General features: G+C 36.6%; 1 protein-coding gene across 4 annotated transcripts in view; it reads right to left on the minus strand.

The window, feature by feature from the left end:
* Positions 1-19,123, minus strand: part of CUNH8orf34 (chromosome unknown C8orf34 homolog) — a 166,393-nt gene that overhangs the window by 119,997 nt on the left and 27,273 nt on the right. For 3 of the 4 annotated variants that reach the window (XM_062633227.1, XM_062633226.1, XM_062633225.1), the window contains exons 2-4: positions 13,342-13,489; positions 12,245-12,376; positions 5,168-5,296 (exon numbers count right to left, since the gene is read on the minus strand). In XM_062633227.1, the coding sequence (XP_062489211.1) occupies positions 5,168-5,296; positions 12,245-12,376; positions 13,342-13,489 (409 nt within the window). The remainder of the gene's footprint in view (positions 1-5,167; positions 5,297-12,244; positions 12,377-13,341; positions 13,490-19,123) is intronic. The other variant, XM_062633228.1, reaches the window with a different exon arrangement.

Raw genomic sequence — 19,123 nt, forward strand, 5'->3', positions numbered from 1 at the left:
ATGAGGCAATAAATAAAAGTCTAGTAACATGTCATGCAGGTAAGCATTTGCAGTCACATCATCATTGTCAGAAATGTAAGATTTCAAAGGGAAAATTCAGAGGTGTCTGATGAATTTTATGGCATTCCATTCAAGTGCATTTTCCATAACTACAAGGTAAATCCTATAGTGTAGGAGGTTCTAAATAAAGCCCCATTCTAATGTGTTTCAGACTGCCAAATGTATAGAAATAGTTCATGATATAGATATTAAAACTTCTCACATATCACATATTCACAGGTTCATCCACAAAACATTATTTTAGTGGTTTATTAACAGATTCTGATCTTTTTAAGAACCAGTTCTACCCTTATCGTTACAGGAGATTTTTACTTTTGTTGTTTATCTTCTTCCCCATAAAAGATTTATGTTTCACTATTTTAACTTTCTCTTAAAGGGGTAAGATCATGGTTGTCTTTCTTAAGCTATGCATAAACATAACTGTTTCTAACGTTATGAGAAATAACTTTGAGATACTCCAGAAGGACTCAGAGATCTTTTTGTTCTTCTTGATCAAGAGCTGTGGATATAGGCCTGGACAACCAGCTCTAGGTGTCCCTGCTTAAGCAGTTGGTTTGGATGAGATGACCTCTACAAGTCCCTGCCAACTTCAGCTATTCTGTGATTCTATGATTCTTTATGGTCCTCAGCAATATTTCCTTCTAGATGGCAAATGGTTTTCTTCTTTACTGATTATTGACTGATTACTCCCCTTCCATATGAAGAAACAAATGACTACTTTTTTTTTACTGGTGATAGATAGATACTATTATTTCTGGGGTTCCCTTGAAGCAACTGATGTGGATTGGTTAGCTAATGGCTTTGGTTAATGTTATTAGCACTTCTGACCTTACAAGGTCAATTGGATTCAAAACATGATAAATTTGTTTTTCCCCTCTGATCTGTAGTAGATACCTGGCCTTAACAAGGATTCAAACATGACTAACAAAATGTTGGTTATCTCTGTTGAAAGACTAGATGCAACCATGAAAAAGTACTCTCCCTTAGTAGAACACATTACGTGTCTTAAAATGCTGTTACCATGTATAAATTGAAACATCCAATACACACACTTCTAATATGTACTCTAATCCTTAAACTATTTATATAGAAGATGTAAAGCTGTTGACATAGCAGGCAGGCTTCACACCTATTTTGCAGTATGCTCTTGCTGTTTTAGCACTCATTTATCCTACTCAAAACACTTAGAATTCACTGTTTTCCATCTCTTATCTATTTTTCTATCCTTAGGAGATGGGAGGTGAAGACAAGTATATTCAAGAGCAAGACCCTTTGCTATACAGGATACTTTAACTCTGTTTAAAAGACACCCAGACCAAAAGGGGAAATACAAATGCATACACCTGAAACAGCATGGAACTCTTTTTAATTACGATCAGCTGAGGAAGAGGAATGATAGCAATAAAGATGAGAGGCCTTGCAACTGAAGAAAACAAAACATGCGCAAGGAAATGCACTATATCCCCGTATGTTGCTTCATAAATCAAAATCACCCCTAAATCATTGCCTTAAATCTCAAAATCCACTTCCATGATGCACAGCTGATTGGAGAAACAAGCAAAACCCAGCCTTCCCGCATGGGTAGGCCTCTGGAAAACGGTGTATCACCAATCTCCAATGTAGACCACAATTATGGCAATACCCTCCTCCAGTCTTTCAAAACTCCAAAGATACTTTTAACATTGAGTGTGAAGTCACTTTCGTTTCTCAGATCTACTGCAGCACAGAATTACATATTGTCTTGATGGGGCTTGGGAGGAGGGCTTCAAATATAAGGAAGGTCAGTTTTGAGCACTAGGAGGACTGAACACAGGAGAGACCAGACATGCAAGTGCTTCAGCCTCATCTTCCAAACTTATCTAGAAGTTGTAATTTTGTGTGAAGTACACAGGTTTGTCTCAAAGCAGGTATCTAGACTGTACAATGAATGAAGCAATAGAAACTAGAATTTAATTCACAGGCTGTGTCAGCTGCACAGCAGTAATTAAATCCTGGAAACTCACAATGAGATCTAAATCTTATCTTTAAAAATGCCATGCCGCTTTGAAACAACATTAGTATTAAATATACTATTAGACCCCCAGATTTCACAGAAGTGCTTGTAGAACCAAAAGCACTGACTAGCCTGCCCAATAGAGGCATTAACACAGCAGAAACACGACCTTGCCATGACTTTATAAAATTTACCACATGGGATGTTTGTTTGGATACAGCACAGATGTGTTTCATGTGTCTTACACTTTTAAGGTTACAGATATGTCTCATCATTGAAACCCTCTAAGCGCAATCCATATTCTACCTTTGGGAAAACAACAAATCCACATTTATTGTCAAAATGATCTTTTGTTTTTTTTCCAAACTTGTCACATTTTTTATTTTGAAGTTTTGCATCATCCTAGTATGTAAGAAATCTCAGCACAGAAGAGGTTTATTTCCTGAAATGATCTGAAAATCAGAAGTACAAAAACTGAAAACAAGGACATACAGTTTGGAATTAAACTAATGCAAGTGTTTAAATGACACAATCAAAAAGGCTAAAGTCCAAAATGAGCGACTACCATCAAAGAAAAGAAAAGAACCAAAAAAACCCAAACAAAACCCACACAATAAGAGATACTATAAATACACTAGGAAAGGGGAAGAAAGTAAAATGCAGAGCTACTATATCAAAGAGAAGGAAAGCAAATAACAAAGAAATCCCAGTATTGAATACTTTCACTGCTTCAGTATTTAAAACAAAATTAATTGTGGCTAGATGCTTAATGCTAGTGATTTTAAGAGGAAAATCTGCAAGCAAGATGACAGAAAGCTGAAAGATATTCTGATGACTTAGATATATTTAAGTTCGCAGAATCTTGTGAAATTCACTCTAGAGCACTTCAGTGCTCTTTAAGAAGAAACCTCTAATCCATTAGCAACCGTCATTCAGGAATGGAGAGGACAGAAAAGGGTGAGTATATTTCTGCAGAAAGAAAAAGGGAAGATGTGGGAACTACCAACCAGCAAGCCTAAATCTGACAGCAGCAAGAATACTTGACAAAATTATTAAATAAACAATTTATGGTTCTGTGAGCAAACGAGCTGCCTGACTGGTTTTAAACCACAATATCAACCTTTAATGGATAAGAAAGGTGATAAGAACCATCTGACAGGAATTTATTATGAAAGAGTCGTATCAAATAATAATACTTACTGCTTTTTCAACGGGGAAACTTGCTTAGTGGGTACGAGGAGGAAGTAGATGTAAAATACTTCAGCTATAGTAAGACTTTGTTTACTGTCCTAGATGATACTCCAGTAAACAAATTAGAGACTATTCTAGGTGAAATCACTGCAAGCTAGATAACATCTGGTGGGTAAAAAAATGCACTTACTGAGTAGCTTTCAAGGGCTGGCTGTCAGATCTGAAATGGAATCATGAAGAGGTCTGACAATATTTCCGTTAATGATCTGGATGAAGAAATAGAGAGCATATTCATGAAAGTGAACTTAGTATCAGGCTGAAAGTGATTTAAAGCACTCTGGGGGACAGGATTAAAATTCTGTATTACGCAGCTAAATCATCAGAAAACATCAAGTACTAACAAGGAATTGTGAAGAATGTTTCATTTCTGAAATAACTCTATGAAAATCTGACTCCAACAAGACTGACCAGGTACATTCACCTCTGGTCCAACGTAGGACCCAGAAGAGCTGCAGCGTTTTGTACTCCAGTTAGAAAGCTCTGTGGCAAAGAGAGGTATAGGACGCTGCAAACTATACTTTAGGTATAAAGAAGACAGAGCTCAGAGGAACCTACACAATAATCATGAGGAAGGACAAAGATGTAGGATTGAAGAGTGGATTTAGTTCTCTATTAATGAACTTGCACATGTGATTGGTTTGTATCTCCAGACAGTGAATAAATAACCCTTTCTGAAACTGAAAAAAGTTGTTTCTGTATCTGTGTTAAGCTTGCTAACAAGACTCTAAAGGAGAAAGGCTTGAAAATGACACTTCCACCCATCGCAGTAACACGGTCAGGCAATAGTGGAGAGACCCTAACTGGCAAATCAGAGACCCTAATTGGAGGTGGTTTAGCTTCCTAAGAGCCACAGACCAATTTACTAGAAATACATTTGAAAAGAGTCCTGTAATGTATACTACAATAATTAATAAAAATATGAAAATTGCTCAGAATATAATTGTTGTGATCAATCTAAAACATTTTTGAGAGAGGGAATCTGGACAAACTAGTTGGGTATATTTGACACAATTTGGAAAAATGATGAAACTCAAAATCCTCCACAGAACATTCTTTATTCAGCTCTTTTTCTGACCTCACCATCTGCAATTTCTCCAGTGAATCAAGAAGTGACATGGATAAAATTTAATGAGAGGAGAAAGAAAATATTTCTCTTTCAAGTGTTTCCCACACCACCTGGTTTTCATGCACCATGACAGAGAATACTTTTCATATTTTGATAATTGTTATTAGTTTTTGCTCTCACCAATATACTTCAGAATTCTCTTCTACAAGAAAAAAAAAAAAAAAAAAAAAGCTATCAAGCTATTCCTCATGATATCCAGTAATTCTCAGGGCTACTCCTTACATTAGTATACTATTTTTAAACACTGCTCATGTTTGACCATGTCTTTTAAAGGATAATACCTGGGTTTTGTTAGGAATTAATTGGCTACTATGTTTTTGAGTATTTATTTGAGATGCTTTAAAAGATTTTAATTGCTTTTGAACATTGGAAGAAATTAACTGGGGTCAAGGATACAAAACACCTAAATGTTTTTTAATGACAGGTCTGATCTCTATGAATGAGGTTAAGGTTTCACAAAAGTTAATCCAATCTAACTGCTACCACCCAAGAAGCATGTTCCAGCTTTTTCATTAAGCCAGCCTCTTGTGTTGATCTAATTCATATCACTAAACTATCAGAAAACTAATGTAAACAAGAAAGGATGTGCAGGGGAAGTAGTTTCAGTTAGCAGAAGAATGTAACTAATGATGTCAATGAACTTGGTCTTCATTGAACAAAAGACCAACTTCTTGACACATACTTCCAAATTACAATTCAGGCTGCATGGTTACATTAAGAAACTAAAATCAACTTACTGTGAGACAGATTCTCAAGGGCTTTTCCAAGTTTTTTGCTCTCTTGAAGAATATGATTTAGTTCATCAAAATCATGGCTCTCCGGTTTTGTCCTCCAATCCCATTTAGGATGATCTATTGACCTTGGCACTAAATATACACAGATATATAGATGAAGTTTAGATTTGGTAGTTCAGCCTCCTACAGTAGAAAAAAAGCTGCACAACGAGTCTACAAGCTCAAGCACCTTGAGTGATAATTACTTAACTATCCTATTTTAACATCTAGAAATATTTTCCTTGGTCAATGTGAAGTAAAAATGAAAACACCTACAAATAAATGTGTACTTGGGATGATTTTTGTGACTTCATTGGTAAAGAGGAATAATTAATATTAGCAATTAAAATAAAAATAATGCCAGAAAAATATAACACAAGTATTGCATATGAAGGTACTTCATTTACATTAAAATAGAATTGTGTGTCCTAGGGGCCAATAAGGAAAAATGTCAAAATGAAAATAAGCAATGGGTACTTTTGGCTTTGCTAGTCATTTTATTGAAAAAAAAAATAAAGCTTTTAAAACAACATTTATACATTTTTTTTTTTTTAAATCATAAAGTGCAGGTAACATTTCATAAAAACTGTGAAACAAAACATGTCCCCATTGTTCATGCTGTACAGCTTTATTCCAATAATTAAACAAATTCAATCTTTGGGAAGCACAATCCTGAGCCTACAGACTCCAATTCATTATCTATTACCAAAACCTTTGATTTAGTTTTAACATGACAGTTTCTCAACTACTGAACTTACTTTACTTACAATGGCAGAGAAGAACAGGAGTTTCTGAGACCCACAATTAACATAGCTGCAATAACCCATGTGAACATTTTGAACAATTTGTAGAAATGAAAACAAAAATGATGCTGTCTCTGGAACTCATATTTAACAAGTTCTTTTTGCCAGTGTTCTGAACGAAGCGATCCACTGCCTCCACCACCAAATGTGATTAATTGTTCGGTTGTCTCCAAACACAGCATTACCATTCTGAGAATGGTACATTCTAGTGAGAAGATAAAGATGCCTAGTCCACATTTCCAACAGAACGGATCAGTTGCATTTATCAATGGTTGCTAACTACTCAAAAATAAGCTCAAAAACAAAGCCTACAGTGTCCAATATGTTCTGGTCAGTTCTGAAATATTTATTTACAATGTTGACAGCTACCAATGAATTTATGCTTACAAAATTCAGTTTCATTAACTGAAGGAAATGCCAACTCCTATAGATCATGCAAAAAGAAGTGGTATCTTAGGATCATTTGGAATTTCAGAATGCCTATTTATGATGGTATGCAGAAATTATGCTCAGACTTCTCAAGTTCTGATGGCTATTGTAAAATGGGTTAAAAAACTATCCCTATTGAAACTTGCCTTACTGCTGACTGCCCTCTGCTTGAATATAGAATCTGCTTCACTTTGGATCAACTCCACAGGGAAGGTTGAAGTTAAGTCAACAGCCACCTTTTCCACATAAAGAAATGGGACAGTGGTATGTTTAAGTTCTTCTGTCACAAAGAATGCAATTCCATCTCCTATGGACATTAAACCAAACCATCTTCAAACCAGACATGTACAAAAAAGTTCAACAATTCAGAGTATATTTCGATCTGCAACACCCAGTCAGGAACCTAAGTTAGTATTAGGGAAGTTAATACATTAGACTGTAAGTACAGACATTCTCGAAGACAGAAGACAAAGGAAACATTGAAAACGACCTACAGAGATAAGAGTAGGAAGAGACACAGAAAGCCTCAATAAGGAGAGGGGAAAAGGGGGCCAAGTTGAAGTGTCAGAGGCCGATTCTGCTTTGTGTTCAGAAAAGACAAGTCATGTATTTCTTTCTGAGAACAATGAAGAGCTATGGAGGTTCCTAGGGAGTAGACACAGGCCTTTAGTGTCTGACTAGCCTCTATTCAGATGGACAGCTTGCAACTTTGGTTGATACTTTTAAATGCCAATAATTTAATTTATAATTCCCTGGTTTAGAAACTACTATGTTCAGTAATAGTTATCTAAATTTTGATGTGACCAAAAATTGCCTCAATTCATAGACCCTAGCATAATTAACTTAATTAGCACTTCAGTTTTTCTCATCCTTTTTCTTATTTAAAGAAAACAAAATGTTCTACCAATTACTTTTTTGTAAACTTTTACTAACTGTAAAAATAAATATTTGGTAAAGTAGAAATTCTATCATGAAATATCTCTGGTTTTGATCACCTTTGTTCTATATTGAGATCACATGCTCCTTTACTGCCTGCTTTTCCAGCCACCTCATGTTCTCCCTTGAGTGTACCAACACTGTATATTCTATAGAATCTCTCACTCTAGGCTAGTAGCAGTTCAACAGACTTTTCTTTCCATATTTATATTGAACTCACCACACCACAGAATTCTTACAGTACCAACAAAATACAGGCAGTAATTTAATACAGTAAAGCCATGTAGAAAGATGACAATACCTTAGAGGTTCTGAAACCTTCCAGAAACCTTCCAGTTTCAGAAACTGTCAACAAGCTGGAATCTGATAGCATGACAATTTGAAACAAACCACTTTTTTTCAAACTTCCAAAGGACAGAATTTTTGAGAAACAATATGATTTTGAACTTTGTCATGGGACAGAAGCTGAATGAAACGAAGTTCTACTCAACAGCTGCAAAGCTTCCAGAGTAAGCAACAGTCAAATATATGAACCAATCTGCATCAGGAAAATGAAAGTATCAAGACTCTGTCCTTGGAAAGCAAGGAAGTGTGCTCAAGAGACAATGGTCTGATCCTTAGTTTCAGAGAAATGTCACACAAACACAGGAAGCTTGGACTGCATCTCACTAGTAGGATAGATGGAAACCAGTCTAAAAATGTGGTGAAAATTTGCTCTGCATGCTGTGTTTCAGCAAACCATTTTGTTCTTCAATGAAAGTATATCGAAACAGATGAGCTGTCATGGAACATTTCTAAGTTTCAACAGGATTCGTTTGAACAATGATTATGGCTCATTCTGTTGAACCAAAACTGAGTGGGAAGTTAAGCAGAATTAGAACTGAAATTTTTATTACTGCTAGAGAAGACATAGTTCTTCTTACTTAACTATTTTTCCAACTAATGAATGGATACTAAAACTAAAGTCTACTTCATTACATCATGTGGCATGCGTCTGTCCTTTCACAGTATAAACTTGTATCTTCCCAACTATAAGATCAACAAGCACTGGTCACTTTCAAGTGTAGGGTTTTGTGTGACACATGCAGAACTGGGTAAAGACTGTATGACCCTTCCTTAAGATATTTTGAAATATGTGATTATCTTCCCTATGTATGAAGTCCAACATATATAATTTCCAATACACGTGTCACTACACATTTAGTAAAATCCTCTCATAATTTTCTGACCTTCCTTTATTATGCTCACTCAACTCCTCAGAATCATCATATCAGTAATTTTAAATCCCTTGATCTGCTTTTTGATTTATAAAACATTTTCTTTTGAAATTATTTTCCTACAATTATTAAGATTTATTATCTCTACATCATAGCATTTGTATATGAGACTTTCCCATCTCATCTTAGAAGACTGTAAAGACATGCTTTCCAGTATTTCTGATGTCCTGGTGGTGCATCACCCCCCACATGCACATCAGATACATTCACATGTGTTATGACTTTTGCCACAAATCAACAGACCTTTAATTTCTACTGGATGACAGTACGAGATTAGTACTGTTTTCATCTGAAAATATATTTATTTTTAAGATGTTCTGTAGACAGAATCAGAACAGTTGCTCATTAATATATACATTTCATTAATATATTTGTATGACCATTTTACGTCTCAAAACCAAAAACAGGTGCATTGTTATTGGGCATAAAATTACTCATGCATTTAAATCCTACAATAACATTAAGATTGGAGTTCTTTGATAACACAGCCAAACTGGTCTACACAGTACCAGGATATTAAAAAGCTAAGAGAACAATGGTCTAAAGTCCTAGACTGACCAAGGACAGTTAGAAATACACAACATTGTAATTGTAAATGAGATATGGTCAGAATGATGAACTGAAGCAGAGTGAAAAAAAAGATCTGTGATCTGAGGTGATGAGGAGATAAACTACTTTGCCTAAAAGCTAGCTGGAAAGTAGTAAGTCTCTTTCACAAACTATTCAGAAAGTTTCAAATTTGTTCTTCTTCAAATACAGAATGTGATCATCTAAATATTTAATTATATATATATATATATATATATATACACAAACACACACACACTAGGAGCCCTAGCTTCAAGCCTCTTCTTTGCCATATAACAGCAGCAGCTTCTGTTTAACTTTGTTTTTGCATACACCAAACAAGTGGTCAGATCCCTTGGATACCAGGGTTTCTTGTTTGTGCGTTATTTCAGGTGTGACTGAGATTGGTCTTACCTGCAAACATCAGAGAACATTCTACCTCCTCATTCAGGTTATAAGACTTTTAAATGGTACTGGTCTCAGTATCAGCCCCTTAAGCATGCCATCAGCGATAGGCGTTTTTACTGAACTTTGCACTGTCAGTCACAATCCCTTGAATTCAACAGCTGAGTCAACTTTCCACACATCTTGTGTCAACTTACCCAGGCCATACCTTACCAATTGAGTGATAAGAAAACTATGAGAGATTCACCAAGGTTTTGCTAAAAGTCAACATATTAAACATCCACTACTCTGATTACAGGACCAATTATTTCATCTAAGGGGGCAATCAGGTTGATCTAATCAAAAGTGTATGCTTTCATAAATCCATGCTTGCTGTTCCCAATCATATTTCTCTCCTTGCTGTAGCTGGGAACACCTTCCAGGAAAATTTGCTCAGTAACCCTCCCAGAAAGTAAGGTTAGGCTGATCAGCCTGTAGTCCCCAAAGACTCCTTCTTGCCCTTGCTCAAAATCAATGTGATGTTTAGTCATGAGGAACTCCTACAATCATCATGATGTTTTAGTGATAACAGAATGGCCTTACAATGACATTAGTCTCCTCTCTCAGCATGCCCAGAATAAATCACATATAATGCCATCTATTTATGTATGTCCAATTGCCTTAAGCACACCCTAATTCTATCTTTCCCTGTTGTGGGTAAAGCTGCACTCCTACAAACTCTGCTGCCAGTCTTAGGGACTTGAGTAGCTTAAGAACAAGCCTTAGCAACTGAAAAGCATTATTAAATGTCCTTCAGGCCACAAGGACAGATCCTTGAGTCCGTATTTATACACCGAATATATTCTGGGTGTATAAATTATTTCCTTGCTTGACATGGCAGAGAGCCCAGCCTCCTCTTTGTCCTTCTCTTGAGACAACCTAAAGACCAACAATCAAGATACCTGCAGCAGGCACACAAATGAAGGGAGTGACACGAAGTCACACCACTAAGAGGATAAAGACTGAGAACTTGAGATCTATAGGAGATGGCACAGAAGTTACTTTATGCTTAACACAGAGTTTGAAGTGCAAGCACACTAAGGGAGGACAAGAACACAGCATGATGACAGGAACAGCTCACAACACCTTTGGCTACTGTTTCTAACAGTTTATCTCCATAAATTGCTGTTATCCAGCAAAGACTATTAGCTTAAACTCCGATTATGAGTGACTATGACCACTTCTCAAAATCTACATGCTTCTTTTGGACCAGTATAAAAATTAATGTGCCCATAGAAAGATATAGAATCATAGAATGGTTAGGGTTGGAAGGGAACTTAAAAGATTATCTAGTTCCAAAGTCCCTGCCATGGCCAGGGACCCCTCCCACTAGACTATGTTGCCAAAGGCCCTGTCTAGCTTGGCCTTGAACACTGCCAGGGATTTGAGTGTTTCTGAAGCAGGGAATGTGCTTCATGAAGAAGAAACAGAGACACATGCTCCATTTTCAGAATAAATAATCCATAAATTTGTGCAATTGGACACATCTACTTGTACAGCTATTTTTTACTTGTTACAGTTACTTATTCTACCAAAAATGTATCATACAAGACTGTCAATAACCCAAAAGCACAGCATCTCTATTGCACAGATCTATCATGATTTACTTTAACCATTGCTGAGCTATATTTTGACCTACTGAGGCCACTGGGAGATTTTTGACTCCACTGAAGCCTAGTTTTCCCCATCTTGCTTTCAGAGGAAAAACAGCAAGCCTTCTATTGCAGCATACTATAAATCTCTGATCTGATCTGGTTAACCTAATCACACTCTGAGTTATTAAAAAGATTCAGCTATTCTGAAAATTTCAAAAAGCTACAATAGCCAACTGAAGAAAATACAATTTTGCAGTTTATTTTGGAGAAGATACCTTGTATACACACTTGGGTGTGTACCTACACATGTATAAGTAAATAGATTGGAGAAATATTTATTTGGGTAAAAATTCCATTAAAAATCGAGCTTAAAAATTAAATTTCTTCTACAGCCAGTACACAGGAAGCACTGTATTTCATTAAGGCTTGCTGCCTCTATTTTTATTACTTTTATTTTACAGGTCATTGACAACATTCTCTTCAGTCACCCTATTTCTACTCTGCCTTTTCTTTCAGTGTACATTTAAATTCCTTCAGCAACCCTCGGAGCTGCACACCTCTTCTGCTGACTCTGCCCCATATCTTGAACAGTATCTGTTCATAATTCATAGTTTTGCATTGCCTGACCTGCTGAAAAAACTTGTCTTTTAGGACCAATATCAACAGAACAGATTTTACATATGCAAAATGGCAATGAACATAGAACATCAAATCATAATTGGTATCTGAATATAAAACTGTGCATGACACCCAGATAGGCTTCTGGTTTTTATCTGTCTAAAATTCTATTTTATCTATAGATGACAACATAGGGTATTAAATACTCAAAATTGAAGTGAAAGTAAAGTAAGAATCAAACTCTTCTAACATATATATCTAGCCATTTCAACTGCTCATACTTTGTTTTCCATTTTAATCCTAATTCATCAGAAAAACATACTATGGGTTTGGAAATATGCAGGAATTAATTATGCACTGAAGCTTTCTTACATGACTTGGACTCCGGTGATGGTGGAGAAATGTTGGACACGGCAAGGTCACTCTTTGACTTTTTAGGTTTTTTTGCATTTACCTGCCAAGGTTTATCATAGCTTCTAAAATCTCTCCTTGCTCCTTTATTTTCTGTCAAAAGAATCAAATCAGGCAATTATAACATTTGTAGGGTCATTTTTCAAAGACTTGATAAACAATCCAGAAAAAAAAACCAAACCTAACAGTCCAAACTAAAATCTGCTCTTCTTTTTCTCTCCTATTTCCAATTTATATGAAATTTCATATATTTCTTAAATTTCCTAAGTATCAAAATTTAGAAATTCATTAACATGTTTTTCATTAAACATAACATGTTATTTTTTGTTATGAAAATGTCCTTAAACTCCATTCATTCTCTTACATGTTTTATTTCCTGTGCTTAAAACTTTACATTTTAAGTAAAAAGTAAATTTGCAGGTAACTAACATTTTGACTATCAGCAAATATTTGAGATCTGTAAGCCACTTTTTAAATAAACCAAATTCTAAGAGTAGCTTGACATAGAATATCAAAGCTAAAATTTCTACTTTAGAATCAGAGCAGATATTATTTCAGAAATGTTTTTAATGATTCTGAAGATCTACAATCATAATTTATTCACACTGGAGTTCATAAAGTAGTAATAGCATCTCTCATTAAGTGTTGGAAAGATGGGTTGTTAAAAATGTGTATTAAGGAAAATACCTCAATAGAGGCTAATCTCAAGCAAAAGTACACCACAGGAGAGTAAAGGAAAACAAAGCAAAGAGAAGGGAAAGCAAAGAGGACAGCAGGGAAATCAAGGGACCTTTATATGTACCTTCCTTTTTATTGAGACTGTGACTGTTTCCACTCTGTAACTCCAACTCATGCTCACATATGTACATAGGCTAAGCTTAGAGGCAACAATATATATCCAATTCAGTATCATCTACTGGGCAGACAGGATTTACTGTGCATGCTCAAAACCACAGAGTAGTACCCATTCAGTAGGTAAACATGTATCCAGGAAATCATGGACAAAAGTGTGGGAAGATTATACTGGAGATGAGCCCTTTCCAGCATACAGAACATACCTGATGTTTCACTCTCTGCCCAAAGTGCAGCAGAGCCAGACAAGGTCCTCTGAAGCGGATTGCGGTTCCCCTGTTTCGACTGAAGATGATCAATTAGAAATGGGATTGGCTGGTCAGGTGTTTCTGTTATCAGTTTGGTCATCAATTCCTTTAGAAAATGAAAACAATACAAAAAATTAGTGGGATATTGCACCCAAACTAATCTAGTATTTACCAAAAGTAAAGGAGCATTTATAAAGGAAAAGCCTGTTTTCAACTTTGAAGAAAACAGCCGGAAACATCTATCTCCTCAAACTACTACTAGCTTTGCCCTATGAAATGTTCATGTCTGAAATGCTCTTAACCCACAAAGTCACATTATCCATTGGAATTTACGTTAAACAACCCAATTTCAACTACCTGTTCAAATTTACCCCAAATTATTTGAATACTTAAGAGCCAGTATACTCACTAACAGTAAATGTGAGTAACTGCATGTAGGATTATTACCATAACAAGACAAGTTATCTTTGTCCACTCCAAGCCTTTCCATTCTTTTTATTCAAGTAGTAGTATAAACAATTAGGTATAAGTGAAAATGAGACAGAAAGAAGCTTTCCATTTCAGAAAGAGAAATGTAACTTCTGAGAATAAAAAGGAGAAAACATGCCCAATCTCATGTCTTGTGAAGCCATTATCATCCCTAGTGTGATTTGTGATCACTATCTACAGGGAACCAAAAAAAAAAAAAAAGTCTTTGCTTTGGAAATGGAACTCCACAGGAAGAAATTAATCTAGTTACTAATCTTAGAAACAGCAAAGCTATGGAGTCTAACTTCATTGAGACTGTCTCTCACCAAGGTAGGAGAAACCCTCTGATATAGATCACACAAGAAAAATCCAGATATTGGAGAAGCTCATATTTTAGTTGCTTGGCAACACTCTAACAGCAAACCTTTCTTTTTTCCTCTGCCAAAATGCAGAATTAGTGACAAGTGGAAAGATGTAATCTTGTGCTTCTGATAGACTAGAACAGCTGTAGGAATTCCACTGCAGAGAATTCTCTTACCAAAGGAAAAGTGTCAATCTGTAATAGCTGACTTGTAATTGAAATAATTTCTCTGAATCGTGGTTTGAAAATCATTTTTCTCTTAGATTAAAAAATTAATAGCATCAATGCATGTATCTCAGTTCTCATCATCTTGTTTTTATTAAAGACATGCACAGGTGACAATCTATTAATAATACATTACAAAATTAATGCAGAAATAAAAAAGGCAGTACAGGGATGAAAAATTTCAGAATGCTTGTATCAATGTAAGATAAATGATACTTGACTGTTGCCATCACTGATTTGCTTGTCACAAGAAAAAAAGGTCTTTAATTAACAGAAACAGACCTAATAAAATAAAACTGATTACATGATTTGTTACTTTATCCTGAGACATAGCAATAAAACTAAAGAACATAACTGCACAAACTACAAAAAGAAAAAAAAGTGCTATTTCAAGGTGATGTGAAATTAGTTCCTATTCAGAAGGACCACTTTTTATCTACTGTTAATATATTGACAATAAGGCCTGAGTGATCTGTGCTGTCTCAGAGTATAATCACTTCTATTCTGTGACTGCAAGTAGAAAAGACGACAGAACTATAGATACAGGCTACTTTTATCTCTCTGGAGTAACAAATCAGTTGTACTGATCCTGTGCACCTAAACCAAAAAAAGAAATAACATTCTTCGAATCATCATGAACTGAAAATAGTATGCAGTTAAAAAAATAAAAATACTACTTATTTGTTTAATAAGACTCAAACTGACTTGCCTCAAGCACTTTCAGAGATGGCATTAAAAGTAAATACAGCTTTAAGTCGACACGAAGATGACACAGATTGCAAAGCCTGGCACTTAAGAAAGACTCTTTCCTACGAGTATTCCTACTCTTTCCTACGAGTATTCTGTTGCAAAAGGGGAGTGAAGAAGTTTTTATGTATTTGCTTCTCAAGCCATTCCAAGCAAGGTGTGAAAGTGGTCTCCAACTTACCCCTCTGCAGGATGTGCAAAGAACACCTCCACCCCAAGCAGCAATAACAACAGCAGTGGTAACAATTTCAGATGTACACTCTGTAAATCCACACTCACACGCAGGAGGTGTTACCTACTTCCACATCCTTCTGCTACACACAGAGTCAGAAGTAGGATCACAACTCCACAATTCTCACTGCCTTTGCCCTCCTACTAAATTCTGCCACCCAAAGGACCTAACTCCATCTGCTCAGCCCTTAACACACACTCTTCAAGCTCATGCTTCCTTTGAGACTCTTGTCATCCCAGCAAATTGGCAACTACAAGGAAATAGGTTTTCTGCCTGCCATGGGGTGGAGGGGTGGGAGAGGCAAGAGAAGCAAAAAAAAACCAACAAACTATAAAACAAAAAAGGCAAAAAAAATTCACATAGGCAGTAACTGTACTTAGTGAGCTCTCAGCTCATCTTTTTAGGTACAAACAGAAACTTCAATGAACAGATATTGCAGATTAGGAATGCCTGTTAGGCAGGTTCTCTCCTCATTAGGAAAATCTGTTGGGCTAGTCTTATCGTAGGACCTAGTAAAACGATCATAAACTTCTGCTGAAATTACCCAAAGTTTATTTAATGCTCTCATCTGTTACTCAGATGACATCTTAAGAGACAACAGGAATAACATACTACATGGTACTCTAAATATACTTTCACAACTTTGAAATGTTTAAAAAAGAATTACAAAAGTGAAGGTATTAAATAAGAAAAACTTAAATATACAACAACTTGCAAAAATAAAATTCCCTTTTGGTTAGCAACAGCCTGATCTGACTCACAATGTGCTAAGTAGGCAAGGTTTCACAAGAAAAAGAAAAGGAAAAGACCAACTAGTCTCAATGAAGCCTCCTCTGCATTAACAGCAGAATAAAAATGGCACAAGATCATTGAAAATGAGATTCATTTCTTGATGAAAAATTCAACAGATAAGTTTCAACTATGCATGAAAACAGAAATGCAAGACACTTACATGTCTCAAAAATATCAATTATACTTTTTGCTTTTCCAGGTCAAGTTTCTAAGTTTCCTACTTGTTCACAATTTCACCTAATTCAAATTAGAAAAATTAAAGTTTTGCCTACCTTTTTAAGATGTTCTGCACAGTATGCATTATAAGAACAAATAAAAAATCATGGCAGACTGAGTCTCCATGCTTCCAGATGAATTGTTTACTACCCATAATCTCTCTCCTCCTTTCTTCTTTCCACTGCTGTGTATGAATTCCTTTTACTCTATGTCCTTTTTTCTTTTCTATCAGTGGAAACTGCCCTGCTTTGCATCTGTGCAAGAAGTGAAGAAGCCTGTTCAGATGTCAGTAGCTATTAATTCCCTTTGCACACATGAGATGCACTGCTGCACCGAAAAGGGGTGAAACAGAACTTCCATGATTACTATAGACTGGAGCACTAGTGTGAAATACATTCATTTCAGCTGTTTCCCCCACTGTATTGCCCCAAATTAGGTTCTGCCCTGAGAAAGAACAGGTAGAAAGGTGATATAAGCTCCAGAAACACCGGCAATTATCTCCTCGAAGGATTTTACCTTGCAATGTGCAAACCAAAAATGAAAACAGTTATTTCTACTTTCTTCTGTAATGGTATCTTCATATGCTTTAACATTCACTGTTTTATTAAACTATGCAAGACAGACTAGTACAAGAAAATGTGAAAGGGTGATCTGTGAATGTTTCCAGGAGAGAGATTAATGCACATATTAACAAAGCAAATAGCTCTTGCAAAAGATCTTGGGGGAGAAAAAAAACAAACAAACAAACCCACAAAAAAACCAAACACTAAACACCCTCCCAACAAAACTCAAAACAAAAACCAAAACAGGTCTAGTGACTTAATATATTAATTCTTTATGAAGATAATAATCTTTCACTATTGTGCTGTCCTGAGGTCCTCTATTAGTTATCCAATGCAGGCTCAAATTTCAATCTCCTTGTGACTGTCCATGCATTTAATACAAATGAAACAGTCTTCACAGTCTATTAATCCTAGGCCAAATTACAAGAAAGCTCTAATTAGCTACGTCTAAACGTACCTACCAGGTTATTAAGTTAATTAAGAGACATTCTATCTTGCCCTGTAATTGATAACAGTAACTACACAACAATTACAGGTTTTGTTTTCAACTATACAGACTTCTACAGACAATGGCGGAGCACGCATAGATTTTGGCAGTATTATGCTCCGATTTCATGGTTTAAATTAGATGTTTAAAGCAGGAAGAATGAATGGCACTGACAAGATATCCGTCTCTTACACCTGACCAAACAAAGAGACTAGGTGGCTTAGCTTAAACTACATTTTGATGGGATACAGCTCCAAATTAAGAAAATTAAACACAGCAGTCTTCATACCAATGTCAATGGCACTCTCATCAATGAAGAAATAAAGGAAGCCTAGAGAGCTCCCAGTTGACTACCCAGTGTATGTCCACTTGGGGTATCTAAGGATATCCACTTTTAGGTCACTGACTGTATTGGGTATATATCCACTGACTGCAGTGGAGTTTGGACACTTAGAAAACAGGAAGACATCTATATTTACTTTTGCTAATCACTTCATACAAGCCGCATGTTACAAAGAAGATACAAAGTCAAGTGAAAACCTGTGGAAGGAAAAAGTAAGTTTCATAAACTTTTGATTCTGATTTACACTTTTTTCTTTAGAATGCCTTCCTGATTTTTGCAGTTATAAAGTAATGAAATTTAAAAAAAAAATAAAAATCTTACTGGCTAAAACAAAAGCCTGCAATTCTTAGAATCATAGAATCATAGAATAGTTAGGGTTGGAAAGGACCTTAAGATCACCGAGTTCCAAACTCCCTGCCATCGGCTGGGACACATCACACTAAACCCTCACCCAAGTCTCTGTCCAGCCTGGCCTTGAACACCACCAAGGATGAAGCATTCACAACTTCCCTGGGCAACCTATTCCAGTGCCTCACCACCCTTACAGGAAAGAACTTCTTCCTTATATCCAGTCTAAACTTCCCCTGTTTTAAGTTTGAACCCGTTACCCCCTGTCCTATCACTACAGTCCCTAATGAAAAGCTCATCCCCAGCATCCTTATAGGCCCGCTTCAGCTACTGGAAGGCTTCTTTGAGGTCTCCATGCAGCCTTCTCTTCTCCAGGCTGAACAGCCCCAACTTCCTCAGCCTGTCTTCATACAGGAGGTGCTCCAGTGCCCTGATCATCCTCGGGGCCCTTCTCTGGACTTGTTACAACAGCACCACGTCCTTTTTATGTTGAGGACACCAGAACTGTACACAACACTCCAAGTGAGGTCTCACAAGAGCAGAGTAAAGGGGCAGGATCACCTCCTTCGACCTGCTGGTCACCCTCCTTTTGATGCAGCCCAGGATACGGTTGGCCTTCTGGGCTGTGAGTGCACACTGAAGCCGGCTCATGTTAACTTTCTCATTGATCAGCACCCCCAAGTCCTTCTCCACAGGGCTGCTCTGAATCTCTTCTCTGCCCAACCTGTAGCTGTGCCTGGCATTGCTCTCACCCAGGTGTAGGACCTTGCACTTGGCATGGTTAAACTTCATGAGGTTGCCATCAGCCCACCTCACAAGTGTGTCAAGGTCCCTCTGGATGGCATTCCTTCCCTTCAGCGTATCAACCAAACCACACAGCCTGGTGTCATCGACAAACTTGCTGAGGGCGCACTCAATCCCACCGTCCATGTCACCAACAAAGATGCTGAACAAGACC

Source organism: Pezoporus occidentalis, unplaced genomic scaffold, assembly GCF_034315485.1.
Source record: "Pezoporus occidentalis ecotype Australia unplaced genomic scaffold, CSIRO_AGI_Poc_V1 ctg4, whole genome shotgun sequence".
NCBI classification, from domain to species: Eukaryota; Metazoa; Chordata; class Aves; order Psittaciformes; family Psittacidae; genus Pezoporus; species Pezoporus occidentalis.